The following is a 24,650-nucleotide window of genomic DNA, read 5'->3' as shown; positions in this document are numbered from 1 at the left end:
GGAATTAAAATTATTTCGTTGACATTTCAAACTAAACCTAACATATTTAAAAGATATAAGTAACGATATTTGATGCCTTTACTTTTTATCTCTTGAACCCCCACTTTTGTTTTCTTTATATTTTTCGAGAGAGAGTTTGTGTATGCAAACCATAAAAAATGAAAAAAAAAAAAAAAATTAATAAGAGTGATTCTGAAAATGAAGAGATTAATTAAAATGTGGGGCTAATGAGATAAATAAAGGGGGCTAAATATTAAAAAAAAAAGACAAGTGAACCAAAAACAAATGGGCAAGCTTAAATTTTGTTAGCCTATATAGGCCTAATGGGCCTCCAATGACTTAAAATAAAAGGGTGGAGCTTTCAACACCCCTCCAAAATTTTTATAACACCTTTTTAAAAAATATTATTTCTTAACATATTCCTAGTTTAATTCACAAAAATACAAACAAATATAATAAATTAACCATCGTAAATTTTTTTGCCCTAAAAAAATTTTATATTTCTAAAGTAATTATTTATAAATTACATATAAATCCTAAAATCTTAAAGTATATTCTTTCTCCTTATATAGTTTTTATTTTCATAACTTTAAACTCTTATAACTTTCTCAAACTTTATTTTTAATTAAATTAAAATATAAATATAAATTATAGAATGGGGTTGGTGTAAGATGTTTATTAAAATTAATCTATTTAAATATTTAATTAAATTTTTATTTTAAAAATAAGAAATGAATTGAATTGTATTTGATTTTTTTTTGGAGAAAAAATTGTATTTGGTTATTTACGTATTTTCAGTTTAAAATATTATAAAAAAAAAAAAGAGGTTTTATAAGGAGTTTTGAGGGGTGTCAATTGTCAAAAGACCTTCTCAAAAGAGAACACTCCCAAATCCAACCCTCGTTTAATTTATTTAAATGGACTTGTTTCAAGAGAGAAAAACAAAAATCATCAAATGGACCATGATGCAAAAAAAATATCAACCGAGCCCAGTAAAATCCGAAATAGGAAAAAAAAAACGAATCTATATTAATTTTTGAAAAAAAAAAAAAAGTTTCTCGATAGCGCAGCAGCCAGCAGCAGCTTGTAATTAATTGCGTGTGATAAATGAAAACAGAAGTGTCCGTCCGCTTTCGGGCCAGTGTGCACGAATTTTCAAAATTTCGACGAATTGAAAAAACAGAGTTGTCTCATGCAGCCATTATTTGACATACAGTGACAAATACAGCTCAGAGTAATCGACAAGCGACAGCGAGAACAAGACGAGAATGATATATTACTAAAGAAATGAACCACACCCTGCGGATTCTCTTCTTGTTTTTTGGATCACATAACTTTCATTACCATAATCAAAATAAAAATAAATAATAATAATAATAAATGGTTGGCAAAATCAAAACAGTTGAATATGATCGGCTAAGCAATGACCTCACTCGATCGATGCAGACATTAACTCTGCTTACTATATATATCCTGCTTGTATGGCTTTAGCTTTTTTTTTTTTAATTTGTGACTATGCTTTAACTAATTAATTGACATTAGCCCACAAGTTGTTAATTATTGAAGCATGAGTCTTCCTCTCAATTGCTTGTTAGGGAGAAATATGTGAAACAAAATTGCTGGAGGTTCTATTCTCAAAGCACTTTGATTGGAAGAAGAAGCAAAAGAGAATGTTGTAAAGCAATTGTGAAAGCAAAATAAACGGATAAAAGTATTCAACTATTTGCATGGCTGAGAGCCTTAGACACTGATACATCTATTCCCCACTTGCCCATATGTCAAAATCGGTCAATAAAGATAATCTGGACCCATCAGAAATATGATAATCACAAGTATACAACCCCCCCACAAAAAATCCCTTTATGTTAATATTGAAACAATGTTGCATCATCTGTTTGACACTGCTGATATTAATTTGGTTAAACTCCTTGACGTTTGTGTATATAGTTTTTTGGTCCGAAATTTTAAGTGCGGAAAAATTCAAAAAAAAATTTAAAATCGTGTAGTTTAATAATATTACGAAATTAAGTTTTAAAACCGCATGATTTTAAAGTTTTTCTAAACTTTTTTCATATTTAAAAATCTTATATTGGAAAAGTTTCCTATACACACTTACATGGAAGGAAACAGCATTGTCTAACATGAAACTGTAGAGAGAGGTGCAAATTAATGATTAATTAGCTTTGTGCTCTTGCACCCTTTCCTTTCACACTCAAAATTCAATGAATGATAGGAACAAGCACAAGAATGTCTTGTTCTTATCTTTGAATCCCTAGAGCCTGATTCCCATATGCATGCGTGTTCTAATTGAGACTGAGAGTAACAACAACAACTTATGGCTCGACGATTTGTTTTGTTTGGTTTCGACTTGTGTGTCCTCGAAGAAGGTTGCGTTGCGTAAAGTGAAGGCGAGTGTGCATATAAAAATGCGCTGTCAATCTTTGCACAAGTTGGAGTGTTGGACCCCCATTTTGATTATACTAATGGTTCTGAAGCTAATTCCATGCGCATGCAAATTAGTCAATTAATATTATCGTTTGATGCATACAACACAACGTTTGATGTTTGATTGTGACAGCATGTATATGTATGTATGTACGCGTTGAATATTGTTAGCCGGCGTGTCGCAGAATCCTTCTTTTTGCGTGCTCTGGCTAGTTGGCTCTCACCAACCTTGTAAAGCAGAAGAAGTAAAATGTTTCTATCAACCATAGTGGGACAAATTAAAGAATCATCTGTTAGTGTAGGAAGTGACATGAAATTTTTTGAACTTTATTTTCATCAAGTTTTGATTTGATCTTCTGAAAAATAGCTGTTAAATTATTTGATTGTTCCTTCTTGTTGAGTTGATATGCGCCAGATATTGTTTTGTTGTTCAGGTCTCACAATAGGATCAAGATTCTCTCATGATATGATCATGTCATGAGCAAATAACTCAATTACTGATTGATAGTTAATAAATAAAAAAAAAGTTGAATCTTACCCATACACTACTACTAAACTAAAAGACACATGGCAAAAATTTTTGAAAAGCTTAGAAGAGATCAGATCAGGAGATGATATTTTTCCCTCACAATAACTTGAGTTGTTCTGATTTCATTGAATTTTATTGAGATTGAATCTGGCATTAGAAATAAATCCTGGCACCAAATCCATAAAATTCGAATATTATTACTATTTTGATCCTATTATTTTACGAGATTAACTTATGTATGTCAGTTTATCCCCCAAAAAGAAAAAAAAAAATATTATGCTTGTGAGTTATATAGTTTTGAATAAAGCTAATGCATTGTATATTATTCAGTTTCTCTTGAACAAAATACAAACTTTAGAATTTTCATGAGTGGTTACTGAATTAAAAAAAAGTAATAAAATCTTAATAATGAAATTACATAGTACCCATAAACTATTATTAATGATAAATTTATAATTTTTAAAATTTCAGAGAGCTCATAATAATTTTAATTGTCCTAATCTTTTTTAAAAGAATTATGTAATTATATCAAATTATGATACTCTCCTAATCCGAGCTTTTTTGAGCATATAAAAATCATGTGTCACTTGTCTTTTCTCTATTTTAGTGATAGTATATGGTACGAATTTAACTATTTTAATTTATATTTATTAAATCGTGTGAATTTTCCTCAAAATAAATTAATATCATTAGGAAATCAGAGTCAAATCATGCCACATATTATAAATTTTTTCTCCCACATTTAAATCTCGATAATTAGTGTTGTGATGGATCGACTTTATGTAAATATATACGTGACTCAATTCTATTGAACCGACTCATAAATGACGGGTGAAGATATCTCTATGTAAAACGTTCTCTATGACATTGTTGAAATCAATAATGCTACTTTGACAAAAAATGGGTTACAAAATTTTAACAAAAGGTATAAAAAAATTAAAATATCAAGATAATTATGAACAATTCACGTCTAGTCTTGTCCAAACCAATATTTTTGTCAAAAGTAGCATTTTCCATGTTGAAATTTTTGCTAACAATAGAGAGAGTTACAGAGAGAAAGAAAGCATGAGTTTGGTGCGTGAATCTCATTCTTCAGATTGCATATGGTAGCCAGCTTATAGTTTCCCTAAAGTTAAGTAAACAGCTTGCAAGGCTAAAATCTAAAAGCCTCGAGACTGAGGTTGTGAAATGTGAGAGCAAGGGCCAGGCATGCACATGCCATACACAATTGACAAGACGATAGTAATAGACAGCGACAACAATAACAACTTAGCAGTTACGTTACTACTGGGAACCATGAATTGCTTCAGAACTCTCTCTCTCCTTCTAACACAGCACAGAATTTTCAGTATGTAGTGGGACATTAATATTATGATTCATCATCATCACCGTCGTCTTGGATCACGAGCTCGATTGGTGCCTTTCACGTTTTTACCATTCATGAGAGATGAAACCACCAGCTACTTTAATTACTTAAAATTCTCATAATGCATGCTCAGGGTCCCGCTGCCATTGTCCTTTTCCTACGACTGCAACGAAACTAATATTTTTATGTAATGCCGAGCTAGATTCATCAGTCTCTTCTCTTTTCCACAACTATGAATTATGAAATTTGAATTGAGTGGTCGCATATTCGGAGCGTGTCCGAAATGACCCGCCCACTAGTTACATATTGTTCGAGTTGATTCGTACTATTTCGGTTGGGACTTGGAATGGCTCTGATACTATCTGAGACCCTCTGTTAGCAAGATATTATTCGCTTGGCATACACTTCTGATTGAGAGTATGATACCATCTGAGACATCCATTAGTAAAATATTATCTCATGTGTCATTTATGTACTCTTAACAGTTTTATTTTTTTGTATGGGTTCGAACCGACCCACAAGACCTCTTGTCAGTCCAAAGTGGATCATCCATTTTATGCTCATTACTCACATCTTTCAGTGATGTGAGATGTAAGAGTGTCTATAATGAAACCCCCACTCGTTGTTTAAAACTATTGATTCTTGAGTTTACATTAGTAGTGGCTCAACTCTTAATTCTTAAGTTTACATTAACTAAGTTAGGCAATTGTGTAGGATCTCACCTAAAATTAAGGCCTCAGTTTAAGATAAATAGATTTATATATACATATATATTAATTTATGCTTTAAAAATAAAATTTTCAAGTGAAATAAGTTTTATTTTCTTTTCCAATACATCATCAAGGCTCATCTGAATTCTTTCTAAATATATTTTAATGGCCTGTTAAAATTCAAAAGGTTTACCTATTTCAATGGATCAAAGTCCAAAAGGTAGTTTAAAAAGTACAAAAATCAAATCAATGGTGAATCCCTGTCCAAATCTCATCACCCCATTCATTTTCTTTTTGAAAGTAGTTTTTCTGAAGTTTTTACAATTCTACAAATATATTATCATCTAAAATCTAATGAAATTTTATATCCATTCACTTATAATATAGTCTACAAATCAGTCGAGTACTGCAAGAACTAACTGAATAATATAATCCACAAGAAACTAACTGAATAATTGGCTAAAACTGTATAAAAATTAAAAAAGTATTTAACCAGTATATTATATCTTAAGTTTAAGATAAAGAATGAAAAAATCGTAGAGAATAACCGCGAAGTGGGATACTGTTGTGGTCGTACTACAGTCATTAATTGTCACGTATTCAAAGCTATGTCAGAAGCAATAAAGTGGTCCTCATAAGACAACTAAAAATTTCACACCATTTGAGTAGGCTGATGAAATCAACGTGTTTCATATTCTTTTTCACTTTCGGTAAATTAAGATATACATTGACTATGTTCCATTTTTCTTTTTCTATTTTTTATTTTAATAGTGCGTATACTAATAGTAATCTAAATAAACTAGAATCGAAATAAAAAATGTGAATTAGAATAAATTATTTATTTTAACTGTAGAAATCGAGATTAAAATAAACTGTATTATCATTAATGTATTTATTTTATCTTAAACCAAAACAAATTGTTTAAGTTACTAAAATATCTTTAATTTATTAGTGCCATTATTTTTATTGTGTATTATAATAATTACGATTATTATTATTATTATTTAAGAAAATTATAGTTAATAATAATAATAGTTACAATAATTATTATTAATATTCTCTTTCTTTTGTACTTTTTCTCTTCTTCTTCTCTTTTTTTCTTTTTATTTTATTCTTTGTTACTTCTTTCTTTTTTTTCCCTTTCGTTTTGATTCTATTTCTTTCCTCTTTATTGTTACTTCTTCTTCTTCTTCTTCTTCTTCTTTGTCTATTCTTCATCTTTAAATCAACAAGTGAAAGACACCGACGATGCTAAGCGATGACTGATGACACAATTTCGACTGTGCAATAAGATTTGGGTTTTGGTTGTTGTGATTTCTATTATTTTTTGTATTTTTTATTTTTTATTATTTAAAAAGAGGATATAATAAAATTTAAGTGGTGGTATTTTAGGGGAGTTTTGGGAATAGAAGCCTAACTCCCAAGGCCCCCGCGAATAAGACTTTCCATTCTTGATTTCCAATTTGATGTGGGGCCTATAAAAATAAATTCTATTATATTCTTATTTTGGTATGTAAACATGAATTTACTTTCATATTCCCAAAGTAAATGCACCATAAATTTTAGGCATGCCTATGCTAGTTGTGAGGACCATTTACTAGGTTTTAATTTGAAGTTACATTATTGGGGACCATTGGAAATTAACATGAAGTAAAAAGAAGGGGGCTAATTAATTTTAAACAAATTAAAGTAGGATATGTTAAAATTTTATCTTTACTGTTTGAATTTCTTCCTTTAATTAATATTGAAGCCGAGAATAATAAATAACCTAGCCTTAAAATGCTAATCTAATTTGAGTGGTACACGCTATCCTACAATGGTAGATATTTGAAATTGAATGGACATTTAATGGAGAATGGTTAGATAAAAATGAAAATCGGTTCTCTGAGGGTCAATGATTCAACAAATTATTTAATTTCTCTCGAATAATGCTATATACCCTATAGCTCGTGCTCTAATTTATGCATGGAATTTACCAAAAAGCTGTATAAACTACAATGATGTAATAGGGCCAGCTCTTAGGTAGGCGGGTTTTGAATTCTGACTGACATTTATTTTCTCAAGCGCGGTGCTTTAATTTTGAACCTTTTCTAAAATGAGTTGTGTAAGGTACACGTGTGAGGTTCATATATACTGTTCGTGTGAGAGGGATGTATCTTACATGCATATAAGATAGATAAATTCTATCATTAAATGTGATTTTGAATTTGAGTTGTGTTTCGTTAACGCGTCTATAGCATTTTCATACCCCAAAAAAAAAAAAGTGTTTATGACTTCATTAGAATAACGCTTCTTTTTTTTTCCCCCCACTAATGTGCCACGTTATGATTATAATATATATTATCATTTTTTTTTTGTTTTTCGGTTTAAGAGAACATATAATTGTGTATCAATCCGCGTTAATAATCCATATGATGAAAATGACATTATTTTTCTTTCAATAAAGCATATCTTAGCTTCATAATAAGAATATTAAGGAGGTTGTCTCGTTATTTTTGGAAGAATAAAGTTTAAAAAACGAAAAAAGAAGTAAAGAAGAAATCAGTAAGATGATAAAAAGGGACATGCGATGTGACAAATATGCTTTATGATAGTAAGTATCATTTCATATCACTCTCAGTTAGGTAACCGTGAGTATCATGCATGATCTTTATTCATTTAATTTCTATACTTTTTCACGGTAAAGAAACAAATGCAATAAGAAATAAAAATTGTTATATATTTTTGTTCCAACCTGCGGTATTTTGCTATATAAACATTTTGGAAATGTAAATCACCGAAAAGTTTTAAAATATAGATTTGGATTAGAGAATATTGTCAAATTTTAAAAGGATAAATACTCATTTAGCCTTTATACTTTGAGTTAAGTGCATGTTTAGTCTATATATTTTTTAAAAAATACATCAAAATACCATTGTAGTTAAATATATTACAGTCTTATCGTTATTTTTACTTTGTTTTTATAGTAATATCAATCAACTTAAAGTAATGTTTAATATCTTTACAATAATTTTATTAATAGTTATTTTATTAAAAATTAATTTACCAACTTAATCTTAAAGTAAAATAATAACATAAAAATTAGTGAAATTTTTTATGTTATTAACATTTTTTCCTTTTTATTAAAACAAGAATATTATTGTAAGGATATTATTTTTTTAAAAATAATAAAAAAGTAAGGATAAGAGTGTAGCGTATTTAACTGCAAGAATGTCTTAAAGTATTTTTTTAAAATATAGAAATTAAAATAGATAAACACTTAAATCAAATTATAAGAACCACACAACAATTCACCCATTCCAAACTTTGTAAATAATCAATTGTTTTTGTCTATAATATACCAATTTGTCGTGGCCTTCTAAACTTTCGATTCGCATTTTCAAAATGTGATAGATCATTGAGACTTAAAAATTGACTCTTACTTATCTTCTACAAATGGAAATAACTTCAACGTTACTTCACTCTTTCTTCTACATTAAGCCAAAAAAGAAAATCTTAAAAATACCATTTCCACGTGTCTGAACCTAGTGACATGGGCGGTTGATGACCATACAAGCTTTTGCAAAAGCAGCCAAAGAAAACGACGGTTGCTAAGCCAAAAGCTTCTTTTTATTAATTTATTTATTTTACTGGTTCATTATTATTATTATTATTGTTGTTATCGTTTTAATGTAATGAGAGAGAGCACAGCACTCTCTGCAGGCTGCAACGAGGAACTGTGGCCATTTTTAAAATCTCACGGTCTCTGGAAACACTTTTATTATTATTATTATTATTTTATATCGTCACTTTTCCTAACTTGTAGTGATCAAAGTGGGATCGTTAGTGCCGCTTGTTGCTACTGCTTTGGAGGCAAATTCAATTGATATTCTGAGCCCACAGGCTGAATTTATTCTAAGCTAGCACTTCTATTGATATAACAAACTCATGCGGTGTGGTTTACAATAGGTGATAAAAGGAGTTATTTATTTATTTATCTATCTATTTCTTAAAATTAACTAATAATTAATAAGATTTGTAAATAAGTTCGTGATGCATTTTTAAAAATTTTATGTTACGTACTGACTCATTCCTTGGAAGAATTTTTTTCAAGTCCGAAAAAATCTACCCATCCTTTTAGGTTGGATATTTTCTTTCTTTATCAGAGCAAGATAGACCATTTCTTTAATTTTTTTTAATAGAGGCAGTTGCTGCCTAAATAAAGGCATGTTTGAGATTATTTTTGGATGCTTGAAAGTGATTTTAAAAATTTAAAAGTTAATTTTAGTGTTTGATAAAAAAAAAAAAAATCAAAGTCACTTTTGTCAAGATCAGCCCTTTCTACAGCTGATTTTGAAAAGTAAGAAAGCAGTACCTTTTAGATTCTGATTTTGAGAATCAATTTTATCCTTTAATGCAATTACATGAATATCCTTAAAATTATTACCTACCCAAAATTATCCTTATTCAAATTGGAAACAAAATTAATATTTTAATAATATTTTATTATAATTCATCAATATAAATGTATTAATATCAATTTTTTGGTCAAATTATTCTTAAATTTGTTTCAATATATTATAAATTTAATTATCAATTGTTTTGAGATAAAAAAAATAAAATCAATATATTATAAATTTTATTTTTAATAAAAATTATTATAATACACAATTAAAAATATTATATGTACATATTTTTATATGTATAAGTAAATTTTATCTTACATTATATACATTTAATCATTTGTTTTCGCTCAGCAGTTTAACAGTAAAATTTACTAAACGTCCATAACTGCTTTCAAAACTCATAGTATTTTTGAAAATAAAATTGACTAAACACTTAACTGATTCTCTTTACAACTAATTATTTTAACAACACAATTAACAACAATTATTTTTAAAGTTACAGGCTAACTAGACAGCTTCATTTTTATTCCATGTCTTTACTTTTTATCTATTTATTTCAATCTTCAAGGCAAGCTATTGACAGCTTGGTTCACAATTGTCAACCAAGAGGAGCCATGGAATATAATAGTTCATTACTGTTTCCTTTAAGCTAATTCTTTTATCCGAATTTTTGGAAGTATGATGGTAGGAGCACGCAAGTGGCTGAAAAAGATTCTGGATATATGTGCATGTGCTGGAGGGAAAGGAGAGGAGATGACTCGTCGTTTCCTTTTTGTGTAACCACACAATGACACAAATCTAATTGAATAGTGGAAACTACCAAAAAAAGTAATTAAGACAGAGAAAAGAAACCAGAAATTAAAAAAAAAAGGATAAAAAAAAGCTGTTAGATATCATTATCAAGGCCTTCAAAGGAAGTGGGTGATCAGTTGGCCAATTGGGTCATTTCCTTTTCAGTCATGGCTCTAATCATAACTCATCACCAATAATCCTCATTAAGAATTAAGTCCTTAAATAAATAAACCATAAAAATAATAACAATAAAAAATAAAAATAAAAGTCATTAAGTTTAAGAGATAAGAGCTTGGGGTTTGTGTTATACAATTGGTGTCTCGTGGGGCTGGTGATGACAAAAGATCTTTAATTCCTTCTCTGACTAAAGTCTGCCACCCTTTGTAGAAGCATCAACCGCCCTCACAAGGGTAAGATTTTTTTTTTTTTTTCTCTATTACACCAATCCTTTTCAACCATTCCCCTCTTCTACTTATGATTTTATCACATAATCAATCACCAGACTGTCAAATCCAAAAAGGTTTTTAACTTCAGTATTTTTTTTTCCCCTCTCAAAGAGTAGATACCAGCTAGAAAGTTGATGCTGTACTTGCTAGTTTTGTTTCTGCAGGCTGCATAAAGAAATCCACCATCATGGTTCATTTACTTTGCTGAGATAGAAGTAGATGAGCTATAGTAATTAACAACTTCAATTTTGTGAGTCGTAGATTTGATTTTCTAAATTTTGTTTGTATTTTCAGTGTGAGATTTTGAGATGGTGGTGGTGGTGTTGGGGCATGCAATCTGGAGAATGCAATGTCAGAGTTTTTGTTAGGATCCGCTGTTGTTTGCAGTAACAGAAGTACCGGCTTTCAGGGTGATGGCAGTTGGAGCATGAAGAGCAGCAAGCACACAACAACAACAGCAACAACAGCTAGAGTGAGAGGCCAAGCAGCCAAAGATTTTGAGTAGTACAAGAAAACTGTAAGAAAGCAAATTGCAAGAGCGAAGCCTGAAGGTCTAGGAATCTGGGTTTCCAGAGTAATCCTCAGCATCCTCAGAAGCCCACCCACCAAATCACAAACCTAATACCACAAGAAACAACACTGCAACAAAATCCTGAAACTGCAAGCACCAACACCACATATTATCAGAGCCAACAACCATTTGGGCAAGCCATAATAAATTCATCACACCAAACGCAAGTACCAAACAACAAAGAGTCACTGGAAGATTATCCAAATTACAATAGAGTAAGAAGAATGGGAATGAAGGGCACTGAAGGAGAAATTGTTCAAGTCGAAGGAGGTCACATTGTTCGATCGACAGGGCGAAAAGACCGCCATAGCAAGGTTTACACATCAAAAGGTCCGAGAGATCGAAGGGTTCGTTTGTCAGCTCACACTGCTATTCAATTCTATGATGTTCAAGACCGGCTTGGCTATGACAGACCCAGCAAAGCTGTAGATTGGCTCATCAAGAAGGCAAAATCTTCCATTGACAAGCTCGCTGAGCTACCCCCATGGCAACCGAGTACTAGTAACAACAATGCTGCCACGGAAGCTGAGCCTAATATGGGTTCAAGTGAGATGGCGATACAAGAGCAATCGGAGTCATCTGGCTACAGCTTCCAGATCCATAGGCAATTGGGTGATCATAACGCAAATAATGATTCCACTTTCATGTCGCCGCCGCCTTTGGACACTGATGCTATAGCTGATACCATAAAATCATTCTTCCCAACAAGCACGACGGCTTCAGCAATCAACTTTCAGAACTATCCAGCTGGTATACTCACAAGATCTGCAAACCCAACAGAAGATCTCGGGCTATCGCTTCACACAGCTTTCCAGGACCCTGGCCTAATCCATGGCCAGTCAAGGGGAGACACAAGTCACACAACTTCAGCAGATCAAACCCCTTTCGCAGGCTCAGCTCCTGTAGGTTTTGACTCCAGTTTCCAGCGAATGTTAGCCTGGAATAATGAAACAAGCGCAGAAACGAGAGGGACTGGTGGGTTTTTATTCAACTCATCATCGTTGTCACAACAAGCAGCATTGGCATTTAGGGGACCCCTTCAGTCCAGTTTCACGCAATCAGTTAGAGCCTGGGATGATATTCCAGTTGGGAAAACACATGAAATTCAACAGTCTAGTGTTTTTGGGATGCCGGCTGGGTTTAACATTCCAGCTCGAATTCATGGCCAAGATCATCACCAGCACAGTAACAGGCCCTCCTCTTCTTCTCCCAATAATTCTCACCGCTGATAAAATTTACTTACCAAGGTATAATCATTAGTATTTTGCAGGTGTTTAATTTCTTTCTTCAAAGCGTATGCGTTGAGATTTGAAAGTAATATATCCATGGACGTCACCCAAATTTCAAATAAAAGTTATTATTTTTTGGGAGAAAATTTTGTTTTTATGTTCTTCTAGCTGTTTCAAGCCCTGTAGTAGTAATCATACTTATCCGAATGTAGCAAGAATTCCTCAAGTCTCGTGCTCAAGTTCAATTTTGTTCCTTTGTGGTGTGGGCTTACTGGCTTACCCTCTGAATACGTTATCTCTCAGACTCTCACAGTTCATGCAGGGAAAGATGTTAATGAGAAAAATACAAGAGAATTCATATTCACATTTGCTTCTGTTTTGTTTCACGGAATCACGGCTTATAATAGTACTTTTTTTTTAATAAAAAAAAGAAAATTCTTTTTCATATTGCTTGAAAATTCTTTCTGTTCTACATGATCAAATTTCTGCATCTAATTCGTTATATGTTGTACATACCCCCTCGAATCCAACCAATATTTGCAGTGAATCCACAACATTGCTAGTGTACTCGATCTGTATAGAAAAGCTTCGACAACCCCTTTGATGGTTGATTCATGCTCCCTTTGGTACTGTGTTGTTACTGTGAAACAAAAACTCTAATTCATTGTCAAGGAAAAATAAACATTATTATTTGTTAAGTAAAGTTATTTGTTAATATTTTTAGAGTTCAATTCTGAAAAAAATAATTGTGAGAAATAATCAGTTATGGGCTACCAAAGCTAAGTTGTAAGTGTTCCCTAAACATCAATTATGAAAAGGGGGGAAAAAAAAAAACAAGGTGAAGTTCTTTGGAGGAAAGTGCACTGTACATATAGAAGACTTAATCACCATGTGTTAAGTGTTCACTAAACATTAATTATGAAAATTTTAATTAAAAAAACAAACACTAGCTAAAGTTCCTTAGAGGAAATTGCATTGTACATTTAAAAGACTTAATCACCATATCATGGGTACATTTAGAATTAAAATAGGGTTATTATCATTTTACTACTTTAAAAATTGTCAAATATCAAATAACTACAACAAGTATTATCTCCTATCATTTTCTTACTATATCTTTATAAAACTATTATTTTACTACTTTTCCGTTATAACCATTAGTTGACCAGTTAGTTGACTAACAAAATACTAATTTCACCTTTTATGATTAAAAAAAATTACTTGAAACTTATTTACAAAATAAATTTGTAATATATTTATTAAAATAGATATAAAATACCAACATAATTCTTTTTGCTGGAATTATGAAAATGAAGCTTATTTACAAAATAAATTTGTCTTATTATTATTTTTAATGAAGCTTATTTTTTTAATCATGAAGGGTAAATTTAGTATTTTGTTAGTCAACTAACTGGTCAATTAACGAGTCAACTAACGGTTGTAACAAAAAAGTAGTAAAATGATATTTGTTATAACGGAAAAGTAGTAAAATGATATTTTTATAAAGATATAGTAGGAAAATGATAGGAGACAATATTTGTTGTAGTCATTTGATATTTGACAACTTTTGAAGTAGTAAAATGATAATAACCCATTAAAATAGTGTGAGTTTTTATCACACTTATCTTGAAATAGAATCATTAACTGCTATGGAAAATAACATGAATAACTAAATCGGTTGTAGATATTAGCAACCCAAAAAAAAAAAAAAGAATTATGATTACTAAATATACATATTTGATTTCAGAGATAAGTTGAAAGCAACATAAGGTTGAAAAATACCTTGAATGTTAAATGTTGAATTGACCAAGTAAAACATGTATTTAAAATCCAAATTTCTACTGAATGATCACTAACAGCACATCTACTTTTGTTGTTACAACTTGCAAGCAATGGAAATTGCTAAATTTTGAGAAATAAAGTTCCTTCCATAGGAGCTATTTTAAATGAAGTAGGTTAAGCCTAAAATGATTAACTCTCAAAGGCAAAACAAGCTACATTGCCACAATAGAATATAAAAGCAGTTATGGAAATTTAATGAATGAGAAGCAACAGGACCAAAACTTAACAACATGTTACATGTCGGGACACTATGAGTATGATATAATGGCTCATGCATCTGTTAGGTTTCATTGTACAATCTCGCAGTTGCAGCGCCTTTTTCCATTGTCGATCAAAACTTGTCGAGAGACAATCCGTACACTGTTGTTTTCTACTTTCTCGTGCTCTGTGAGACTTCTCAGAGTCCCACATGAAGTTGCCCATTTCAGAAGCAATCACCTATAAACAAGGGGAGAGATTAGAGATATAATAGTCACTAGCTAGCCAGCTTGGACATGACATGTTAATTACATGCACACCAGAATCAGAGACGATGCTGTAGTACTTGAATTTCCCCGTTAATTAATGCAGTTTTTGGGCTTGAACATGAACAGAACCCAATTGGCAAATGGTGTCCATTGGGCGGCTCACAATGGGCTTGATCACAAAATGTAGGATTCTTCCATTTAAGCCCAAACTTTACGCTCATCAAACCCATTCCTAAGTATACACGTTACACCATCAAACTCGAAACATATAAGATTTGCTTATGAGGAAATTTTCAACCACAATTAAGAGTTCCAAATTTATTTTACATTTCATGCATCGACTTTGTTTGATGTTTGTACCTTGAGGTTGCTTTTCTTTTTCTTTTTGTAATTTAAATTAATAAAAGCCAGGCCTTTTTTGCCAATACGGATCTGAAACTTCCAATTCTTGCATAGCATACAAAACGTCTTTTTGTATTCTTCTAAATTCGTATTCATAATTGTTTAATTTCGATTTGATCCAAAAAAAAAAAAAAGATTCCTACAATCAAATTCATCTTTTTTTTTTTGGTTTTAAACCATCCGATTTCCGGCGACCGCATTGGGCCCCGACTAATTCGGATTCGGGGTGTAGTCACAGTTAAGGCTCTTTACCCCTCCCAAATGGTGTGTTTAGTGAGGATCGACTAACTCCTACAATCAAATTCATCTTTAATACTACCTTCAAATTATTTCATATTGGCAGTGTGAGAAGCATGGAGGCGGAAAGTGCTCAAAGATGCAGCCGTGTTCAACCCAAATCCGATCACTAGATGTAGATGTGCCGTTATTTTATTTCATTTTATTTTTATTCTGTTTTTCATTTTTGAGTAGTTCTCCAAACAGTCAAGGCACGTGTTTATATCAAGAAACTTAAAAGAGATGCACCAAGTTTATTTTTCTAAAAAATTCAGGTGCAATAAAATTAAATAACAATGAAAAAAATTGCAATGTTAATAACTGAGAGATTAATACATACCAGTAATACTTATTCCCCCCCCCCCAAAAAAAAACAAATAAACAAATGAATAAAGAGAAATGATACTAGACATACAAACTTTAAATTTCAAATATCTATTTGTATAAATAGATGTTGTGTATATATATACACACATTATGGCCACAAAAATATGAGACATGTGACAATAATATAACACTGACAGTTTATTTTACACAAGAGTTCATAAATATTGGAATCTGATCGAAATACTCATAAAAAAAAACACAAAATTAGTACCTATTTAGAAAATAACTCATTTACTACTTTCGTATAGTAGCCAAACATTTTGAACAATAATATATATTCTAATTTTAAACAATGATATATATCCTAAGTATTGATATTATCTTCTGTAATAGTATACCATGATAGACATTGTCTCGTGCCATAGAGAGACGCATAAAATTGGCCTATTCATCACACAATACATCAAAACTGTTAACCATGATAAAAAAGCTCGATTCACATGTCTTTTACTTGAGAATATCACTATCTAAAATGTTCTTTTTTTCCCCTTTTCTTTTGTTTTTTGTGCTACTAAAGTAAGAAAAAAAAAGTATTGGGTCATCATGTAAAATCTCCAAAAAAAAAATAGAGATAATTATTAAAAAAAGAGTTAAATAAAAATATAATTATTACTATAATTTGGCATGTGGGTTTGTGATTATATAAGATAATAAGATCAATACCAATAAGTAATACTAAACTTACATATTAGACAAATTTAGGGTCTATTTTAAATTTAAACCTTCTTAAGTATTTGATGAAAAATATATGTATATTATCCAGGATAATTTTTTTAGCTTTTTGAATGCATAATTTTTATGAATTTGTTAATATATCTTACTCAATCGACAATGTAGTTAACCTATTTAATTTTTCAATTGACATAGAATAAACAAGCACACAATTATGCTAAAAATTGAAAGATGACAACTTATGAACAATATAATTATTTTTAAAAAAATAAGAATAATAAATTAAACAACGGAAAAATAAGAATAAAAAAATTAAAACCTGAGAACTAATTTGACATGAATTCATAAATTAAATTTGATGACTTGAGTCTTTGAGTAGAGGTGACCAATGATCGTGGAAGGTAGAGAAAATAATTATTTCTTTTTTTTTTCTTATGGAGAAAGTAGAGGAAACCCTAGTGTTAATTTTTTTTTCTTTAGCACCAAAAAAGCTTTGAACAATGTTATTGTTTTTGGCGCGAAAAACTATTAATTGATAAGACAGAGGCATAAAAGGAATATATAAGGTTTTAATGATAAGATTTTGGTAGTTAATTTAGGGAAAGATAATTGTAATGTAATAATACGTTAAGTAAATAAATATAAAATAATAATTGAGTTAGCTATAATTTAGGAATTCATTTTACTTTATTAATATATATAAAAAAACAAATCTAATATTTGATAATATTTTTCTTATTTATATTATATTTTTATAATTTTATGGTTAGATTTTTGTTTATGTAGTGTGCTTAATTTTATTTGTATAAAATAAATTTTTTGAGAAGTAAATTTTATTTTTAAAAAAAATTAAGCCCACCCAAAAAAATAATGGTAGCTTCGCCACTACCCCAAATTAGCATCCGCAAAAAGTCTCCAGCTAGCCTTCACTCTCAAAGCCTTCACACATTATTTTGTTTTTTTCCTAGTCAATGTGAAATAAGTCTTCTTAGAAAAACTCAACGTTCCCTTACTTTTTCGTTATTTGTAGGCCAATCAAATGAAAAATAAAATCACATTAAAAAAAAGAAAAAACACGTGGTTGCATACAAGTAATTCAATCAGTAATTCTGTATTTGTCTCCATCTTGGTTGGTGAAATATAACTGAAATGATACAACCCAAAATTTATTGAACATTCTTCAAATTCCATACGTCAAATTGTTTCGTGTAGAATCAAATAAACAAACGCGGAAGTTGAATGGTAAACTTTTGAGTTATGACATTTCAGAAAACGGAACTTTCATGGAAATAGAAGTGGTGCTAATTTTCTTAATATACAATTAATAGACTAGTGCTTTTGAAGCCAAAAACCGTGGAGGGTCAGCTAATTGATATATATTTCTAAAGTCCTTTCAAAATTATATACGACAATTAATCCGCTCCAAATTAAGAAGATGGACAAAATGTTGTCCGCTTTCAGTTTTCTCTCGCTCTTTTTGATCGTCCTTCTCATAATTTCATCAAATGGAATATTTTCGAATGCGGATGATTATGATGAGCACCAACGTAAAGAGTTCAGTTTAGGTGGCTCAGTAGATGACTACTCTCGTGCTGGCAAAGAAGAAAAAGTTGCCACGAATATGGCCAAGGAACATCTTTTTGCTCGCGACATCGGTCACCGGCCAATTCTTCCTGTCCAGAGCTCTCATGGAGATTCTACTCGGGCGGCTTCTTCTGGTAGAGCTAGTTTATGTAACACAAATAGCATCCGATCACACTCCGCCCCCAAAAATGTTCCAATCTAAAATTTTAAAGTGTGAGAAAGTTTGAAAAAACGTATAAATTGTGCAGTTTAAGTTTTAAATCTTTAAACCTCACGGTTTTTAAGGTTTTTTCGACTTTTCCCGTACTTTAAGATTCCGAATCAGAAAACTAATACTCACACTTAATTGATCTATGATTCATAACTTTATAAAAATTTAAAAAAATTATTATACCACATGATATAACATTTAATAATAAATATTAAAAGTCAAATTAACATTTAATGATAATTATTTGTCTACTATTGAATTTTTATTGATCAAGATTTTTGCAATATTTTAAGAGAAAATTTTAATTTACGATATCATAATTTTATAAATAAATGTAATTTTTCTCTAATACAAACATTTTTTTTTATAAATTGTGGACTCACACGTTTGCAGCTCACGAGGCCCTTTATGTTAAGAGCACTTTAAAAGTCAATCCGCACTTTATAAAATGTTGACTTCCACGCCATAAAATGACTAAATATATGCAAGATGGTGATGACTGACACAAGAAGATTGGCCAGGGGAACGATGGAGTGCTGCTCGTAGAGTCTTGGCAGAAGCTGAAACTCCGGCAGAAAAACGTCTAAAAATAGCAGTTCCTGGAGGGAATTCACATCCGGAGTTTGTGAATGTGACATCTGGTCCTGATGGTAAGCTAATAAATGTTACTGGGTTTTCCATTCAGGTATTCAATGCTACAGTTCAGAAATTATTAGATCCCTTTCCGCGGTTTGATTTTCATTTATTTGAAGGCAGCTATAATTCTATGGTCGAGCAACTCGCTGAAAAGGTACTGATTTCTTGACTACATATGTATCCAGATGAGATAATTCTTTCTCTTTGATTTTTTTTTTTTTAGCATGATGGTTGACTTAGTAACCTGCCTTCTCGTAGAAATTTAACGCAGTAGTAGGAGACACAGCTATAATAGCTAATCGCAGCAAATTTGCTGTATTTTCACAACCCTATGCGGAGCCAGGTGTCCAGATGGTTGTATATGTCAAGCCTAGGATTGCAGAGGGAGCTTGGCTGTTCAAGAAACCATTCAGCACTTGGATGTGGGCCGCAACAGGAGCCATTGTTTTGTATAACGGCTTTGTTGTGTGGTTAATTGAAAGGAAACACCATCCTGAATTCACCCGTGGCACTAAATTGAACCAAGTTGGCTCAGTGATTTCATTATCCTTCACAACTTTGTTCTCACAACATGGTACTATTTGTATGGACCATTTCACTCCAATTTAATCAATCCATGAGTTTGCGCATGTGTTTGCGGAAGATAACTTTCTTCTTTTTTGTATTTATACGTAGGAGCAAAATTGCATAGCAATTTGTCGCGGATGACAATGATAGTGTGGCTATTCGTGGCATTAATTATAACCTCCAGTTATACCGCTAGTCTAACATCTTTACTTGCCCATCGACGACTTATTCCGATACCTGATGTTGAGACATTAAAGCGGAATGGGGAGAAAGTGGGGTGTGATGGAAACTCTTTTGTGTTGCAGTATCTGGTCACCGTCTTACATTTCGACCCAAAAAACATTGAGCGAATATTTTCAGAAAATCGTTATCGTCAAGCTCTTACGAGTGGAGAAATTGCTGCTGCTTTTCTTGAGGTTCCATATGTTAAATTATTTTTAGCAAAAAATTGTAAAAATTTCACTACAGGACCAACGTACTCTGTTGGGGGCTTTGGATTTGTAAGTAACCTCTCTAAAGATCCTCCTTTTTTATCAAGTTTTTATTATTTTATTTGTTGAGGAGATCAGGATTGCAGATTGCTTCAAATAGTCATATGTTTTATGTTTCAGGCTTTTCCGAAAGATTCTTCCTATCTTCCTGACTTTTCCCAAGCAATTCTTCAATTATCCGAAGAGGGTAAATTGCGAGAATTTGAGAAATCTATGCTCTTCCCCTACAACTGCTCAGCTAAGGAAAATAATGAAGACCTTGACACTCTCGGACTACGTAGCTTCCAGGGGCTCTTTTTCATTACTGTGGCAACATCAACAATCGCTTTATTTTTCTTCATTTGCCGCCACGTTCACCGGAAGCTTTGGTGTTGTTGGCCACATATCGTTCAACCAAAACCACCCAACAATCATGTAGATGATATCAACTTGCTATTGCACAAAGCCCTTGCAGATGAACAGTCGTCTCCTAGCCAGTCCCGTACACAGGAACATTGGCTATCTGCTTGGGAAACGGAAAATCGGGGCCTATGGCCCTGATTGTGAGTATAGTTGTGTACGCCAAAGTGCGCTAGCTTGTGTATGAAAACTTAAAAAGTACAAGGTTATGAATAATAAAACATTAGCTGTCAACTAAATATGTGTACGCCAAAGTATAGTTATTAACCATCAATCTACTTGTAAATGACAACTAGTGATTCAATTTGTAAATCCAAGAAATATCACAAGATAAATAAAACCAATTATGTCGAATTGGAAAATTATTATCCTAAATAATTTACAACCTATTTAAGTTAATGAGATCTTCAATTTTTGGAAATGATCCAGTGATCCTCCATCGTCGTCAAGATCCCAAAGTTCCAGGCATCTGTGATGCAACAAAAGTTTAATGTTATAATATTCCATTGATTCTTGAGAATATGGAGATAAAAGAATGGTCTAAATTCACATTGATTCGAAAAGATACCGTGGATCTAGGAGTGAAGACTCATTGATTCCATAGAATGTGAGAATTTACTAAACTCAAAAGATCACGGTGAACTTTAAAAATTGAGTAATATTATTGAACTCAAATTTGCCTTCAGAGACTATAAGAGAGGACTATTTATACAAACAGCAATTATTCTAAACCATAGAATAAAAGGAAAATAAATTCCTAAACTAGTAAGAAAATAACAATAAATTTGTAGGCAATAAAGAAACGAATTCAAATATGATAAAGAATCCTAGTTTGCATTGTTTGGCACCTGCTAAACCCACTCTTACACTCAAGTTAGCAATTGGTTCATAAGATGCTTTGAATAAGCATTATATTCTTGCTCCTTTGAAGATCTTATTTAGCAACTTTCCTAAGTTCGATGTCAATGAATGAAAGAATTCCCCCTTTTCTGTTTCTGGATCATAAAATAGACTTTGGAAAATAGATTGTACTGCATGAAAGGGCAAATAAGTCAGACGGTAAGCTCGATTGTGGTGGAAGATACCCTTAATTATATATATCCACACACACACACACACACATGTATATTCTCCCTAGTCCTTACTTAGAAGTGGTTGATTATCAACTTGTTTAGTTGCGTTAAGTAAAAACAGAGCAATTTATTTACTTAAAATAGTAGACTTTAAACCACTCTTACGTTAAGTCTTTTCTGATCCCGAGTGCATGTAGTGGTTTATCATAAGCCATGTTTTTATAATGTTTTCCTTATAAACATAATAAATGAACAGCCAGCGCAGGAAGATAAGAAGACCACAAATTTTGTATACATGATAACAATTTCATTAGTTGACAAGTGAAAAAATAGTTTAGTTGACTGCTAAAAAACCGCCAAGTTTGGTGTGTTATTTAAATTGAAAGCAAAGTTAGATTTTTTTGTTTTAATTAACTTCATGTCCTAAATAGACAGGTGAGGCATCCAAAATTTTATAAAGAGAGGAAGTTTCCGAGCAAAAAGACAGGATCATCAATTAACGTTTGTTCAAGTCACTTATAAAACTAAGCAAATTACTTTTAGAGCCTGCTCCAAAGAAGTGGATAATATTTCTCACCATGAAAATTATCTACCGACCACTTATTTTTTTAAAAATACACATATTTTTTTTTGGCACAATTCCACATGAAATAACATGTTTTTTCATCTGTCCACTTCTGTTTGCATGCTGTTAAAACTAAGCTAACGTCATAAGAGTAAAATTAGCATTTTATCATAACAAAGAAAATGTGGTCGTTTAACTCTGGTAGTGCATATCTATGTTGGTTTCTTTTGGTTTTCTTTGTTTATCTTCTTTAATAAAATTCTGCCATTTGATCTAGGAATCACTCGATTATGAATTTCTATTTCAATAACTAAATGTGAGATTATTGCTTCATTTTAATTAGTTAGTGTATTCTTAAAAGATCATTTCATTTTAATCATACCCATCATGTGAGTCACAGCTACATTTATGCCAAAAAATTGGTGAACCCTAGCCACCACCGTCTAAACACTGCCACCACCAAATTCATAATAAACGACTCACTGAAGAACACAACCCTAGCTTATCAGAGCCATCAATGTTGACATCTAGCCACCCAGCCTCACGCCGAGGGTGCTCTGACAACATCCCAACCTTAGTCAACAGTGCAAATTTTTTGTTGTTCATCAGTACCTTCTTTGTTGATCAAGACCTCCGTCAGGGTTAGAAGGAGCTCGCCAACAAATAGCTGAGACCATCGTCATTTCCCATTGATAATGTTGCTAGGAGGATAGTGCCATGCGATCTGGCATCGTTTGGGCTGGAATGAAATATGCTGAAATGATTGGCTGGGGGTTGAGAATGCGAGTGATTGAATAATTTGCTAATGGGGTTTGCAGTGACGGATGATGAAGCGTAGATGCAAGTGTCAGACCAAGAACCATGACGTCGTTTCTGAAGAATTTGAGAAAATGGTTTGTTGTTGTTTTTGTGAAGAAATGGCAATTGAGTGTTGAGGAGGCGTTGGCTAGCCGTACAACATCTTCTAGTGGGTTGGCGTGGGATTTTTTTTTTTTTTCAGTTGCAGAATTACAGGTAGTTCAAAATGGCTGTTACCACGTACAATTTGTGAATTTTGTCACTTAACATTGACCAAACTCAAGTTATATTACTTGTATTGAATTTGTTCAATTTGCCTTCAATCAAATTGAGTTTGAGTTTGAGTTTGAAAATCACCATCAATGGAAGTTCTTTCCAATGGATCAACCAAGTTGGGAAAATGGGGAATTGGGGAGGGGATGGGGATTTAAGCTTATCCCAGTCCCTTCCCTGAAAAAAAAATTGGACAAAAAATCATTCTTATTCTTTCCATGAATAAGAAATTGGGTATAAGATCGTTTTCATATCCTCCCCAAATGGGGGAAAATCCATGAGAGGCTTTGTCCCATGGAGATTTCTGCCATCCCTAGGATCAACTATCCAGCATGATTTTTTTTTTTAAAATGAATTGTTTCAAATTACAGTTTTTATCCTTATTTAAAGAATTTTAACTTTTAAGTAAAAAATTAATAAAAAATAAATAAACTATTCATTTTATTATTAATTTTAACCATATAAGTTAATAATTATTATTAATATTCTCATTATGTAAATTACAAAATTTTTTATTAATTTTATTTTTAATTATGTAAATTAAAAATTATTGATTAGAGTATCACAAATGAAATATTGTTATCAATAATATGGTACAAAATTAATATTTTCTTAGAATAAATTATTTATTATTAATATTAATAAATACAATACTATTAAAATTAAATGAATATAATAATATTATTTAAATAAATATTATATGGCACGACAATCAAGCTCAGCAGGCATGATAAGGTGACTTGGGGACTTAGTTAGCACCCAAGAACACTAAAGTGGAGATAAAGTGTAGTGGAGGCAAAGTGTAGTGCAAACAATGACCATGTGATTGCCAAATAAAATAATATAGCAAGCCTGTAAAGTAATGTAAACGATATTATATATTCAAGTTAAAAGAAATGGAAATGGTGTGCATTCTTAAAATATTCTTTCGTCTCTTATTGTCTTATTTCTTTCTTGGTATCAGAGGAACCCTTAGCGTTCTAATAAATGGAATTTGTTGAGGGTGAACCTGAGATCTAGGAGACAAATAGAAGAAACAAAAACCATTGCACCAGTTGTAAATGAAACACTCATAGCACAAAATACTCAGTCAGCAAATACTGCAGCTCAAACAACAAGAGTTATACACTCTACAACAAACACACATTTGAGTCATCACACCCTAATGTTGCGGACTGCCCAAGTTGCTAGCCCAATTTGCCCACCAAGAGCCCATGACAAGGCCAAGAGTGCTAACTTGGCCCAATTCTGAAAATTTCTAGGCAACTCTAGCACATTTGAACTTGTAAATACTCTAGAATTCTCCATAGATTTCCAGCACATGTAAATGGTAGAATTCTCTAGAATTATAGAGCATGGCGAGCCTCCCCTATAAATAGGGCATGACATTAGGCATTTGAACAACAAGCTTAGCACAAGCAACTCAAACACTTATAAGCTCTCTTGTAAGCATTCTTGTGAGTAATACAATTTCTTTTATTCGGCTCCATTGCTCTCTTCTTTCTACTTCTTTGAAAACCTTTAAGCTTAGCTA

The 24,650-nt window shown here is 31.8% G+C and overlaps 2 protein-coding genes across 2 annotated transcripts; both read left to right on the top strand.

Annotated features, from left to right (window-relative positions):
• Positions 1–10,514: 10,514 nt before the first annotated feature.
• LOC18051522 (transcription factor TCP4) lies at positions 10,515–12,878 on the top strand. The gene is made up of 2 exons (XM_006446690.2): positions 10,515–10,637; positions 10,968–12,878. The coding sequence occupies exon 2, from the start codon at positions 11,469–11,471 to the stop codon at positions 12,471–12,473; it is 1,005 nt and encodes a 334-aa protein (XP_006446753.1). The 5' UTR covers positions 10,515–10,637; positions 10,968–11,468; the 3' UTR covers positions 12,474–12,878.
• Positions 12,879–17,954: 5,076 nt separating this feature from the next.
• Positions 17,955–19,559, top strand: LOC18051521 (glutamate receptor 2.6). Its single transcript, XM_024190743.1, has 3 exons — positions 17,955–18,237; positions 18,836–19,104; positions 19,209–19,559. The coding sequence occupies exons 1-3, from the start codon at positions 17,955–17,957 to the stop codon at positions 19,557–19,559; spliced, it is 903 nt and encodes a 300-aa protein (XP_024046511.1).
• Positions 19,560–24,650: the final 5,091 nt, after the last annotated feature.

The sequence above is a fragment of the Citrus clementina genome, unplaced genomic scaffold, assembly GCF_000493195.1.
Source record: "Citrus clementina cultivar Clemenules unplaced genomic scaffold, Citrus_clementina_v1.0 scaffold_2, whole genome shotgun sequence".
In the NCBI taxonomy this organism is placed as follows: Eukaryota; Viridiplantae; Streptophyta; class Magnoliopsida; order Sapindales; family Rutaceae; genus Citrus; species Citrus x clementina.
Note: the sequence above shows the minus strand (reverse complement) of the source record. Positions and strands in the feature narration are given on the sequence as shown.

What these genes read in the sequence shown, in the direction of transcription:
- LOC18051521 (XM_024190743.1), top strand. Translation starts at nt 17,955, where the DNA reads ATGGACAAAATGTTGTCCGCTTTCAGTTTTCTCTCGCTCTTTTTGATC. An exon ending in TACTCGGGCGGCTTCTTCTG is followed by an intron (nt 18,238 to 18,835) that starts GTAGAGCTAGTT and finishes AAGATTGGCCAG; the next exon opens with GGGAACGATGGAGTGCTGCT. An exon ending in TCGAGCAACTCGCTGAAAAG is followed by an intron (nt 19,105 to 19,208) that starts GTACTGATTTCT and finishes GCCTTCTCGTAG; the next exon opens with AAATTTAACGCAGTAGTAGG.
- LOC18051522 (XM_006446690.2), top strand. Translation starts at nt 11,469, where the DNA reads ATGGGAATGAAGGGCACTGAAGGAGAAATTGTTCAAGTCGAAGGAGGT.